The sequence below is a fragment of the Gymnodraco acuticeps genome, unplaced genomic scaffold (assembly GCF_902827175.1).
Source record: "Gymnodraco acuticeps unplaced genomic scaffold, fGymAcu1.1, whole genome shotgun sequence".
In the NCBI taxonomy this organism is placed as follows: domain Eukaryota; kingdom Metazoa; phylum Chordata; class Actinopteri; order Perciformes; family Bathydraconidae; genus Gymnodraco; species Gymnodraco acuticeps.
In genome coordinates, this window is record NW_022990172.1 from 465807 (window position 1) to 479838 (window position 14032).

Here is a 14032-nt window from a genome sequence, read left to right on the forward strand (position 1 = left end):
ATATGTATATTATGCCCGAAATAAAAAAGGCACAAACACATTTCTCTGTGTATTTTAGGTTTAGTTTAATGTCAGTTATGGATTTGTCCTCTATAACTGACAAATTACATTGTATTATAGGAAGAGATTGTGTGCCATTAATACTGGCAAATGATTACAGAACTCGATGAATTAAGAATCATGACCATTTTTATTAACCAACCATACTGTATAATACCCATTTACAGAGGCAATCAAACCACACGAACATGGAAAATAATAGGCTTATGTGTTGTGTTGTACTTATAGTAAAAACACACGCTGTCGTAAACTCAAGAAGCATTAATCACTACTTATACTTCACAATATAAAAAGTGCACAAGATAATTAATTAGATAAGTATTTGTAAGCCCTTACATATCAAGCATTCAACACAGGAAGGCATGGGCATGTATAATCATCAGTGTAAATAGTTTCCTCTGTGATCACGTCCCCTTTACCTTATTTATTGTTACTGTACAGCTTAGTAACATACTTAATTCCGATTGGTCAATTTGGATGTTCAGCGGTCTTCTCTTTCGATATAACAGACCATTGCTAAGGACGCTCTGAAGAAGAAAATGTTACCAGGCCTGAACAGTTACAAGGCAGAAAAACCTTGACAAGTGCTGCAGTCATTTTAAGTTATGTTGCTAATCACATAAAGTTATGTTTAAATCAATATGTTATGTCAAATTATTGATTGAATATGTAGCCATGTAATAAGAAGGATAATATGCAGCGAGCCGGTCATTTAGCGGTGATCCTTTTCACTTTAATGTAGGCTCGCTGCATATTATCCCTTACATACTATCCATGAACGGACATGGCTAGCTGCTCCCTGATAAATCAACATTTAGTTAAAGGAGCTTCATTGCCATGTTGTATTTCTGATAAAAAAAACACAGCTGATTGCAGGCACAATATTTTCTCTCATTTGATGATGAAATCCAAGGTTATAGACGAATCATTCCAATCTTCTTCATGTCGCTTCGCTTGGACTGAGCAGACCTGTGGTTATTAAACAAAGGATAGAAACAGTGTCACTCTGACATCAACTGAACAAATGACTTGTTTATTAAGTTAAAAAATTAGAATTTTGAAACACTGAGAATCAATAAAGGTACAAACCTGGAGCAAGGGGGCGCTTACATATCTGGTACTGTAGAGAGAATAAAAAACATGTCGAGAACAAAATCAACATTTGAACTGCTCTATTTCTGAAACAGCTGACAAATTCTGTACTTGTGACATCTCATCCAGAAAACTGATATAGTGGTTTACATTCCTAAATTGTTTTATTTATTGTCAAGTTATGGATCTTAGAGCATGGTTGGTAACAGTAATAGCAACACAGAAAGTAAAACTGATGTTTATTATATTTTATAATTTCGCTTTTATTTTAATTCTATTCAAAGCATTTAAATGGTATGTAGTGTGTGAGTGCAGCAAGAAGGGGCTATGGCTATCATTCTATTGTGCAACACTGTGTTGTAAAATGACAATTAAAATGATCCATGACAGGAAATGACATTATTGAGAAACAGGAAATGTGGGGCGAAGAGCATTGCGATGTTATGTTACAACTTAAACCACTACGTCATAGGACCAGATTTTTCAGGTAATTCTGCACTTTATTTTCTACTTTTAAGGTGATTGAAATGTTTATTTTCTTCCAGTACTAAGTACATATATTTTAAACTAAAACGTAGTGTTACTATATCCACTAGACAATGTATTTCTGTAAGTCTTACATTTCTTTTGTCAATGTTTATTTAAAAAAGGGCAAGTGTTAGGCTAATCCTGACTGTATAAAAGGCTTTAAAAACAACAAAAACATAAATAGATTATTAATGTATTCATTTCAACTGTACATTTCAACTAATGTTCAATAATGTGATTCTGGTTTTAAGTGGTTGTGGCTCACATAAATGTTGCGCTATGCTGTAATTCATTTAACAAAAAGTAATAAACATGGACCTATTGCATGAAATCAAACAACAAAAATATATTTAATACATTTCTGTATTTTTTCTGTAATTTACTCAATTTCTGCTCATATGAACCATCATTGCCTTAAATGATATACAAAATATATACATAAATAGGCCTTTTTTATTGTGTTACATAAAAGGTATTTTGTTTGTCTTTTATTATAATAAACTCCCTAGTATAGTTATGTAGTTGCTAATGTGTGAATCAGTAATTGTCTTTTTTCTTTAAATGATTGTACCCACTCTGTAAACCTAATACTGTATTAAATGGAGGTATATAGAGACTTACTCCAGGTGTATACCCTTGGGGATCCAAGATGAGTCACAACACAGGTGTACTTGTCGTTTTGTGATGGGGTGAAAGGCACATGCTTGGTTAGGTGGTAGTGCCAGTTCTCTTCGAAGGCCAGGTCAGTCTGTTTGGCTCCGAGGATCTCTTTTCCATTATTGAGCACTTTAATGGAGATTTCTGGTGGGTAGAAGCCCTTCACATGACAGATGAGGGTGTTGGGTTCCCCAATTATCCCTGGTTCTTTGCTGTACACCTGCACGTCAGGTGAAGCTACCAAAGAACAGAAAAACGTTCACACATATTCACACTGAAAAAACTGAAACGTTGACTTTAACGAACTGATTATGTCAACAAATGTCACATAACTATATTAGGTTAGTTGAAAGCAATGTTATTAAATTGAACCTCTTTAAACGTAATGTTATTTCTTTCAACTAACCTAATACAGTTAGGTGGATCTGTTGACAAATTACATTTAATTAAAGTCAATTAGTCAGTGCAGGAAAAAAGACAAAGCTGCCAAAGACTAATGAATATGTTAAGGTCTATTCAATACATTCAAGTTTCTGCCCCCTTCGCAATAGTATTACATTCAAATGATGTGCTGTAGTATAATCAATTATGATTTCATTAGTTTGAAACCATGTGTTGGTGTGGTAGGCTTTGTTTTTCGTCTGATCACTTAATCATTTAACATTACCTGGTAGGAGTGCCTTCGAAAAGATTATCCTGACCTTTAAACCCAATTACTCTGATATACTGCACTTCTCAAAGTTTTTACTTAACGTATGTATGAGAGCTTTTCCTTTGGCTCTTTTTTATCATTAAAGTAAATGAAGTAGGAAGTAAACAAAGCAGTTACATGTCATATATTGTGAGAGCCGATGTCCTTTGTCCTTCTGCCATTTCCGTGAAATAACACGGCGCCATTTATAGGCCATCCGTACATAAACAAGTATCCCCGTATCTTAAACTTACCATCTTTCGCTTTTGAAGGGAGGACAGAGAGCAGCCCGACGAGAACTGCGAGAAATATAATCATGATTTCACCTTCAGTTGGTTTCAGGAGGCCACTGAAGAGTTATTGTATATTTGTCCAAAATAACAACCCCTCTCGAGTCAAAATCGAAAGTAAAAATGTGTGTTGAGTTCGTCTCAAGAGTTGTTAAATCAAATGGTGGGGAGGCTCTGACTCCGCCCAGAAAACCAGCTTCGGCCATGGCTTCGGTACCTCGGTGAAAATATAAAAAAGCAGAACTCGTCCACCAATAGAATAATCGAGACGACGTATCACTAGGCAGAATTTACCACGACACGTTGATCTGTGGCGCAGTTTCATGAGTTTGACCAGGAAGTCATGTTTGTTTGTCTGCGTTATGCTAGAGCCTAATATGTCATAGTGTATTGTAGTTGATTAGTAATCATATATCTGTTATCCCTTAACAAGCATACAAATGATTTTATATATTGTCATAGTTGTCATTTAAAAAAAGAAGGATTCACAGCAGTCGAAATGGGGACTATCTTAAATTGTTTAAGGTTCATTTTATTCCAATATACAACAGAGTCTAGGCCTAGCGTGGCACAATTAAATGAAGTAAAAGCCCCTTCACATAGACAGTACATCCATTATTACAGTAAAATAGATAGGCCTACAAATAAAATATCTGGTTAACACTAATAAGCATTTTCTTACAAAGTATACCACAAAGTAAAACTATAGTAGCTTGTTATTATCTATGCTGTGATTTCACCTGATCAAAAAACGACATTCTTATTATTTATGTGAAAGGCCTTTCTCAAAGCACATATTGTGCTATAAACTAGCACAGGTGTAACTTATAAAAGCAGCTAAGTAGAATGTAACCATTACTTGTGTACACCTGAGAGAAAGGCCTATTGAGAAAGTAAGTTCACACACACATCATTAAGAAATATATTATTGTTTTTGGTCACCCGATATCTGTCACCTGTTGTTTTTTTTGTATAGGCCCTGCATTTTTCATTCTAAAATCTCTAATAAATTAATGTTCGATTGCACTATAGTTGCCCAGTGTCTTTATGTTAACTGAAACTGCCATCATGTAATAAATTATATATACAATTAATTGGCTTTCCCTTGTGATACAGATACTCACTTACTAGGTTAAGTAAAGTGTTTATTTGGATATTATAATACAATAACATGCAGCATATTCAAATGTATTTACTTATACAAACACATTTCTTTATGTGGAATACATTTTCACATTGACCATCGACAATGTGATCAGCAGAAACGGTCAAATGGAACCAAAACAGAAGGAAAATGATGGGTGCTGATTTAAATACCTATACATTTAGTTAATTAATTGTCACCCTGACAGCCCTGGTGTTTTCTACTTTATTAAGCCACAAAGATACCATGTCTACCAATATCCCTATGATAAAAGTATAAATTGAACAGGTTTGCATTTAAAAAAAAGAAGAAACCAAGGGGGTTTAAAGAGGCTTTTATTTAGAAGACGGCATTCAAAGAGACCTCAAATAAAAGAATAAACTGAATTCACACTTCTATCTGGTCTAGAAAAGAACACACCCCTTTATCATGTATCTCAACAATTAGTATTTGATGCCTCATTTAGGTGAAAAAAAAGGTTTAATTACAGCTTAACATTATTTGTACACAAACAAAATCACTCCAGTTTAATATTTTGCACATCTGAGTAGCAAAGGCTCGAAAATACGTGTACATCTAAGCAACACACTCCTAAATTACAAAGGAATAAATATGCCTTTTCTCACATTACAAAAGTAAGTGGAAATTCCCCTTGATGTGATATTTATGTTTTGTGACAAAAAAAAAGAGAAAGTCCGAAAAAACTGTTATTCAGCTGATTGGAGATGTGAAGAATAAATGCTGCTGTAGACAGGGCCAAACCATCCGGTTTTCTTTCTGGAAAGAGAAAATGACAACCCAGCGTTATACAGCAGAAAACAACAATCAAATGTAGCACTGCTGGCCGAGAAGCATGAATGTAGCTATAAAATAAAGCACTCACCAATCTGGGCCTTCGCTGACATTTACATATTAGGGTCTATCAGAAAAGAAAAGCACATACATAAGTTACAGTTTCAAATTACATTTCATTTAGATGATTATTTTAACCAAGGCCACTTACAATACATATGATCTACACTTAAAAGGCTTTGTATCATGTATTTTTGGACATGTATTTATATTTATTTATAAGTATATTTTACACACATTTTGGCTAATCCTTACTTACCCCAGGCATATTGTTTGGTGGTCGAACCATGAGTGACCTTGCAGCTGTACTTTTCTCCCTCCTTGGGAGTGAAGGGCACGCTCTTGGTCAGAAGGAAGCGCCAGTTCTTTTTGAAGGCCAGGTCAGTCTGCTCGGCGTTGCGGATTTCCTCATCATCTTTCATCAGCTGGATCATGATGTCAGGGGGGTGGAAGCCACTCACATGGCAGATCAGGGTGTTAACTGTCCCGAACTCTGCTGGGCCATGGCTATACACCATGACCTTGGGAGGAGCTAGAGGCAACAAAGAGACGGAAGTTAGGCCAAAAAAACTTCCATCTCAGTGAAAATGGCTACAAAAAATGACAATTGGGGAAATAACAAAATGTGTTTTCATCTGGAAGGTTTTTTTTATGTTGAAGGTAACAAAGGTCAGGTAAAAAAAGTTAAAACATACTTGAATTGTTATTTTCTAAAATATAATTGTATTGTTTATATATACATTTTTTGCAATGTATTTATCAAAGTCTAAAAGAAAGCAAAGTAGAAGATTCCCACCGATAACAAACATGGCTGTTCAACTGTCCAAACTGACGTAAGGTAAATTGTTTGCCAATAATAATTAAAAAAACTGAGAGGACTTCACTTAACCGATTTGAGTTACTGTGGTGCAGAAATGTTTTGAATTTAAAATATATATATTTGATTTTATTAAGCGTATATTGTATATTTGTAAAATGACAATAAAGTATCTATCTATATTGCATCACATCAAAAATGTAGATTGATGAGGAGGAAATAACAATTTAAAAAATGCTTCTGGTGGGACACTTGGGAGAATACAAAACAAGGGCACTCAAAAATTGGGAAAATAACAATGGAACTACTCACAACCATGATGAGGCTCATTAATTTACTGACTGAACAAAATAAAAATATCCTCCGTCAGTAAACACATGTTTGTATCAGTACTTTTCTCGTGGGAACTATCTTAGGTTTTAAAGATGATTTGGAAATTGACCCTCTGGAGTTTTGTTTGTAAATCCTATTCCCATATAAACCAGTGGAGGGCGCATTCACGGCCAGTTGGTATTACAGGAAATCGAAACTTAATTCAGATTGTTGAGGGGAATTCCACTGAAATAAAAACATGACGAACAATATTTCTCTTTTGCACTTGACTCTTACATTAGTGTCTGGAGGTTTATAACAAGTAGCTTTTTAAAGATATACACCTTACTATCTGTTTGTATTCTGTATATTACATTGTCCTGATTAGCTTTTAGCCTTTCAAGGATGACTTACTAGAGATACAGTTTATGGTATTTTACAGTAAAAGAACAAGGTTTAAGTTACTGCATCAAAACAAAAATACTTACTGTGATTGACGTCCTGTGCAAAGGTGACAGCTACCAGAGCGGCAAGGCAGAAAAGAAGCCTCATTTTTGCTTAATTCTCCTTTTGTAGTTTATAAACTGGAATAACACAGACAAGTGTGTCTGCTTTCTCCAAAGCACAGAACTAAAGTGAAAGTATAGAACATGGCATATTTATCAAGCGCTGTAAAACCGCCCAGCCCAGCATCACAGCCAATCGTTAAATTACATCGCCCTGTTGCCAGGTAAAATATAGTTGAACAGGTTTGGTCCTTTATGGATAGGAGAGTTTTGTGGAAAACTCCCTAAACATATCACCATCCTCGTATAAAAAAAAGAAAAACTGCTCCTTACTTTTGTTTTTTTTAAACAAGAATATATGTACTTTAGTCCTGTAACTTAAAGGAGAATTGAAGATTCAGATTCATAATACAAAAATAATCATAATATTAGTTATCATGCATTATTTTGTGTTGAAATAAACTTAGTGAAATCCAGAAATAACAAGGCAGTATTTAGTCTAAGAAAAAAGCTCCTCCTTTAACAGCACCACCATTGTAGTGATAAACACTGAATCAGCAATAATAATCTAATAATATATACAGTATTGTCGAAATGGACTGTTGTACAGAATTCTACTTTTACTTTTGGTACTTAAGGTACTTTTTGTTTCAAATACTTTTGTTCTTTAACCTCAGTAAGATTAAGTATTTCAGTGCTATAGTATTTCTACTTTTTCTAAGATCTAAGTGCTGAAATCAAGCTAGTTTTGTGGGGTCATGTGATCTTGTGTATGCCTCCCTAAATGAAGCATAACTCAAATCATCAGTACCCTGAGCCCTATAACTTAACCCACTCTCTTTAAACAACCTCTTTTTGAATAAGTGAAAGAAGTAGGGCTCTTTTTCTGAGCATTTTCAACTTGTTATTTCACGCGTTGTAATGTGTTTTTATGGTTTTGGTTTTCCCCTGCCACGTGAATTCTTCAATGACAGGTAATGACAAAAAAGAAACTGAAATTAAGCATTACAAAATATTTGGATATGAGTGCTTCTCTGAATCAAAATGTGTTTGTTTAAGATACACACCAATATCAAACCACAAGCAACTCAACATCTTAATTGTTAATAACAATACATAATCAGTAAAGGAGTTTTAATCTTTTCAAGTAAAAGTGCCTTGACGTTTTCTTGGGATTTTTGTAAAATGAAGCTTTGTTTTATTTTGTAAGGGTTATTTGACTCTCCATAATGTGTTAAGGTGCTAGTATTGCCATGTTTTTTTTATTGCAGAGGTTGTTGTATTTGGAACAAGGCCCTTATCTTATCTAAGTCACATCTCACCCTGCTGAGTGGTAAAGCCTGTTTGGAGTCACACTGTATTCCGTAAAACAATTAATAATCATTGACATTGACATTGAATGTAATGTAATGTGTTCTGTCTGTGTTGCCCAACCTCAAACTGTGTAATATTATCAACAATCCGCTTTACAGCATTGTTCATTGTAAATGTTCAATAAAGTTTGTTGAACAAAAAGCGCTTGACTTTTTTTACTCAGTTTGGTGACGTCACCCCGGCGCATGCTGTTTAACGCCAGTGTTTCCGTCTTCTCTTCTCCTGAAGCCACATCAACTACATTTATTTTTCTAGCTGAGAAAACATTAGGGTGATATCATGAGTACTGAAAAATACCCCAGGACGTCTATTGAAGACGACTTCAACTATGGCACGAATGTCGCAACAGCCAGTGTCCAGATACGGATGGGTAAGGGATTTAATGTTTGGGCCGTGGTGTTTACAGCACCTAGCCTCGCCAGCTAATGATAGCTTACACTACGTACTGTGGAAATATACAGTTCTTCTGTATTATAGCTATGGTAACAACCTTATATAACATCTGGATCCAAACAGTCTGCACGTTTTTAGCAAAAAAAACTCTGGTTATCTTCTTCACACTGAACATTTATATTTAATTTATATGCCATTCCTTGCACACTGAATGTAAATAATACCCTACTACTAGCTAGTCATTTTGCCCTTCATAGTGTTTATTTGTCAGTCAGTCTACAGATTTTTATTTTCCATGGTCAGCTTGTATATATTTGACATTTTAGTTCCGTTTTATTTTCTATTATCTACTCTTTATTTTAAAAATGATGTGCAATGCCTTTGTTTTAACATGCTTCTGTAATGAACAATGTTCCAAATATAATCTCTTTGTATAATGTTTGCTTATGATTAGCAAAACCATTACAGTGACTGTTGTTAGCATTAATCAACGTTTATCAAATCAAAGGTAATTGATATAGCCCACTATCAACACACGTTTGTCTCAGTGAACTTTGCATAAACAAACATCGTAAGCTATAACATTACAGGAAAATAAAAAAAGACAAGATGGAGTGTAAAATACAAATACAATTTATTAATAACAAAAGACAATAAAGACTATAAAATACCATTAAATGTAGGAACCAGGAGGATGAACATAGGGAATAATCTGAAATCAACTCTAACTAAAGGCTTTGTTAAAAAGGAAGATAAGTAGAATATAATGTTGTTGGCTTGAAGGAACCACACGTTACCAACATTGACATGACCACCTTCTTACAGGTCTAAAAACATATCCAGCTGTTAATAGTGGTTCACACCTGGTGGTATTTTCTCACACACAAGCAGTTGTTTCTGGTTTCAAATATTGAGTGTGGTTCTGTATTACTGCGTCTAACTTGCTGTGTTTGTTGATCAGACTTCCTGAGGAAGGTGTACACCCTGCTGAGTCTGCAGATCATCCTGACCACAGCCACCTCTGCCCTCTTCATGTTCTGTCAACCCATCAAGGACTTTGTCCACACCAGGTGAGGATGGTCTGTTATACGTCAAGATGAAAAATGATGGATTCATGGCCCATGAAAGATTAGGGAATGTGAAGCTGACAATTGAGCGGCCCGACCAAGCAAGGAGGCAGAGCGTCCAAAAATATAACCTGGTGTGGGCATTTATTAAACTCGATCCCAGGACACAGCCTCAATCTTGCTGTTTTTGTGAGCACAGTCACCAGCCACAAGGATCTCACACACACTACCTCCCCAAAACAGACAGGGCAACAGAGCCTAAATACACACATACTAATCAACAATTAGACACAGGTGGGGGGGGAAGACAACACAGGGCACCAGGTGAACACAATCACCCGTAACAGACATGGGGGAAGGGGAACACTTTTCAGAATAAAACCAGCAAACACACGACATACATTTCGCCACCAACGAAGCTACAGAATTCGTAACGGAGGCCGAGATCTATGGCCCCAGAGATCACCTCCGTTACAGGGAACCATGGGCTTTTCTTCCATGAATGTCTGTATCCGTATTGTATTTGCCACAAAAGTGAATATTTATTTGTTTGCTATATTTCACATAATCTTGGGAGAAAACTATTGTTATTATTGTTCTGGTGACAGTGAAAACTGGCAACAATGCACATTAGTTGCTAAGTAGGCTATTATACAACAATATTCAAGAGCAGACCTGGTACATGCTAAAGGTGAATTTAGCGCTGATCACAAAAAACATATTCCCTTAGTTACTGCCATTTATATCACACATGACTTGTGCTGTCCTGTCATCCCTTAACAGTAGGTTTAAATTCATAATGTTTATCTCGCAGTGTTTGCATGAAGCTTGTGTATTTCTGACTGTGACTTGGTTTCCTCCCCAGTCCTGCTGTGGTTCTGGTTTCGGCTCTGGGCTCTCTGGTTATACTGGTGGCCCTGGCCGTGTACAGACACAAACATCCAGTCAACCTCTACCTGCTGGCTGTGTTTGTAAGCCTTTTCTTTTTAATAAATTCCAGTCTTTAGTAGTTCATTGTTTTATTTCTGTACACTGTGTATACAACCCTATCATGTATTTAAACGTTTAGTTATAATAGATTAGCTGCTGATTGACATTAATCTTTACGGTAGCTTGTAATTATGGCTTTGGTTAGCTTGTGAGTTTCACCTATTGTGTCTTGTTTTCAGACTCTGCTGGAAGCTGTTTCTGTGGCCACAGCTGGTAAGTTTGATATTTATTTGATGATTCTGTCAGTTTCCATCTTTTTAGCCTGTTTTGAGATAGTTTGATAGCAGAGTTTTCTTCTCCACAGTGACCTTCTATGAATACTCCATTGTTCTGCAAGCCTTGTGCCTGACATGTGCCGTGTTTGCTGGACTGACCGTTTACACCTTCCAGTCCAAGAGAGACTTCAGCAAAATGGGCGCAGGGTGAGTCACGGCTGCTGCTCGGTTGTTTTAGCTTCAGTATCCCTCCTCAAGAGGGAGCCACCACCTGAGTTACAGTGTCTGATCTGTTCTCTTCCTTACAGACTGTTCGCCTGCCTGTGGATTCTTATCATTGCAAGCTTCATGAGGGTAAGTGACATCAATTTGTAATCTATTTAGTATTAAAACAATTAAAAAGGAGACAAAGAAGAAGCTTGCATTCAGAAAGAATAATGCACTGAGGGAGTTGTGAAGCAGTGGGCATGTTGCTAAAGTATAGTATGATCCAACAGAGGGAAATAAATAAGCAAGTAGAGAGAAAAAGCTTCCGAAAGAAACAGGAGAAAAATAGGAACAAATATAGATACACAGAAACTATAACAAAGGCCTATTTTAGTTTAGATTGACACCTCTTTGTGAATATGGAGATACAAATGAGCCTCAAAAACAGACACCAAATAGGATACACATTCAGTATTCTACATCTTGAATAAAAGATCCCAAATCAGCTGCTGTTAAAAAAATAAATAAAGGGTTGTTGTTTTAGTAGCACTTGGCCTCTGAAAAACCTCCTACTGCACTTGCACTGCTACTTTCACTACTGTTAATGCAACGTAATTTAATCTGCACACCTGACCTGAGCGCCACAACGTCGCCTCTTTCCCGCACATCCGCCACACACTACAGAGGAAGCTGACACCCTCTATTTGTCACAGTATTTACATTTAGCTATACTATGTCTCGTATCATGTTGACTAGAGCCAAACTGTGTCCACATGACCAATCTTTGCTACGTTTCAACAACATTGGAGTTTTTTGCATGGTTAGTCAGGCCTGATTAAGCCTTTACTTCATCAAAGTTTTCCGCTGGGTGTTTAGCTTAGAATCCCACCAACACTGCTTGGGTACTGTCTGCATTGGAAAACAAAAAGAGATTAGAACCATGACTTTGTCAACTTTGCTACCATATTTTATTAATTGTCCAGCCTAAGAGTGGAAGCTGTGGATCAGGGTAGTCCAAATACTTGGTCATATACTGAAGAACACTGTCCATCTTGCTCCCCCTCTTCATGCTGACTCTGTGCTCCCTGCAGTTCTTCTTCCACAGCGACAGCACAGAGCTGATCATGGCTGGAGCCGGCGCTCTGGTCTTCTGTGGCTTCATCATCTACGACACCCACATGCTGATGAAGCAGCTCTCCCCAGAGGAGCACATCCTGGCCTCCATCAACCTCTACCTGGACATCGTCAACCTGTTCCTGCACATCCTGCGTCTCCTGGATTCTATGAAGAAACACTGAAAAGTGCACTTTACCCAGCTCACTGGAAACCCACAGATATGCCTGTTATGTGATTGTGTTTATGTAACTTTCTCTCATTAAGTTGACCAAACATTTGATTTTAAAGAGGGAACCTGTCTGTGCTTGGTGAATTATTTGCAGGCGTCTGCATTACATACCTATATTTGTCTTACTATAGCTAATCGGGCTGTTTGTATTCAGTTAAGTAGATCTATATGAGTGAAGTTTTGTTCCGTCTGCAACCAAAATGTACACAAGGGAGCTTAAATCTGCATTACCTAATTTGATATAAAGCCCACTAGTACCCCCACCTGGCCTATTTGCAGCTCACTTAGAGTTTTAACACTATTCAATTCAGCAAGAGTTACTCAAACAGGAGGAAATATTACATTATTTAGCCACCATTTTCAGTGGCGGATTAATAGTTTAAGTACAATGCACCTATATTGCACAGAGAAAGCCAATGTTAGATTTATCTTTTTCATGGGGTTTGTTGATAATAGGATTAATATATTGTATCACCAGGCTTTTCTTTTGAAATATTGAGATATATATTATATACTATACTTGAATTGTGACACATATGCCCTGACCTGGAAAGGTTTTCTGCTGTAAGAACGGATCACAGTTGATAGAAAAATATGTTCTCATATGGGGCATTAGTGGACACCGTAACACATTTAGAGTGAATTTCTTTTCCATAAGTAGGTATTATAGTGGGGTTTTACGTCTATCATTACATATTTTCTCGAACTTAATTTACGACTATTTTATAATGTTGTTACATATTCAGTAAGAAGATGACACATTCTATATTCAGTTTACTAAAGTGCATTCCTGGGTTTATTAATTAATCTTTGTACATATTTAATATTGTAAATGTAACAGTGTACAGTTTAGTACTGTATTTAGTAAAGAGACAAATCTGAGATTTAGAGATTCTACACAATTCTGTTCCTCCATGTATTCTCCAGAATTGGGTAACAGATCAATATTATGAAGATAAACTGTTATATGAATGATGTTCCAAACTACAGTTGTGCATGTCTTGATTGAGATGTTATCACCTATTAGTTTTTTACTGGACTAACAGCAGATTTATGTCTTTCTGTCATGGTGTACTGGTTTAAAATGCATTACTGATCTCTTATTGCACTTTAACTGCTTAATACTCTGCTGTTAAGCATTCTTTATGGAGTTGTCACAGTGATGTGAAAATAAAGAGTGCCATATTTTCCAGACGGGAAAAGTATCCGAGCGGTGTTAAATAAATTGATTTGTTTCCATCTATTTTTGTATTTTGTCTTGAGTTCTGCTTGGCCATCTTTTAGCTATACATTCAAAGGGTGTCCTACCAAACAACAAAACAAATGATTGAATTATGACTTTAGTCACTTTTTTAAATCTTACCCTCTTTTTTAAAAATAATGTAGAGGATATACCAGCTGACTTAAGTGAAGTGAGGACACTTGCTGATCAATACCACAAAACCACATCCATGTCAAGGGCTAGCGCCTAACGGGGTATATCTTGTATTGT

General features: G+C 36.2%; 3 protein-coding genes across 3 annotated transcripts; 1 reads left to right on the forward strand and 2 right to left on the reverse strand.

Annotated features, from left to right (window-relative positions):
• Nucleotides 1–171: 171 nt before the first annotated feature.
• Nucleotides 172–3545, reverse strand: LOC117547148 (beta-2-microglobulin-like). Its single transcript, XM_034217680.1, has 4 exons — nucleotides 3283–3545; nucleotides 2302–2574; nucleotides 1150–1180; nucleotides 172–1029 (listed from the first exon to the last, which is right to left on the reverse strand). The coding sequence occupies exons 1-3, from the start codon at nucleotides 3344–3346 to the stop codon at nucleotides 1167–1169; spliced, it is 351 nt and encodes a 116-aa protein (XP_034073571.1). The 5' UTR covers nucleotides 3347–3545; the 3' UTR covers nucleotides 172–1029; nucleotides 1150–1166.
• Nucleotides 3546–4780: 1235 nt separating this feature from the next.
• On the reverse strand, nucleotides 4781–7094 carry LOC117547140 (beta-2-microglobulin-like). The gene is made up of 4 exons (XM_034217668.1): nucleotides 6932–7094; nucleotides 5574–5846; nucleotides 5346–5381; nucleotides 4781–5239 (listed from the first exon to the last, which is right to left on the reverse strand). Exons 1-3 carry the CDS (start codon nucleotides 6993–6995, stop codon nucleotides 5368–5370), a joined length of 351 nt encoding a protein of 116 aa, XP_034073559.1. The 5' UTR covers nucleotides 6996–7094; the 3' UTR covers nucleotides 4781–5239; nucleotides 5346–5367.
• A 1395-nt stretch (nucleotides 7095–8489) lies between these two features.
• Nucleotides 8490–13783, forward strand: tmbim4 (transmembrane BAX inhibitor motif containing 4). The gene is made up of 7 exons (XM_034217709.1): nucleotides 8490–8693; nucleotides 9678–9786; nucleotides 10649–10754; nucleotides 10953–10986; nucleotides 11078–11195; nucleotides 11297–11342; nucleotides 12287–13783. The coding sequence occupies exons 1-7, from the start codon at nucleotides 8603–8605 to the stop codon at nucleotides 12491–12493; spliced, it is 711 nt and encodes a 236-aa protein (XP_034073600.1). The 5' UTR covers nucleotides 8490–8602; the 3' UTR covers nucleotides 12494–13783.
• Nucleotides 13784–14032: the final 249 nt, after the last annotated feature.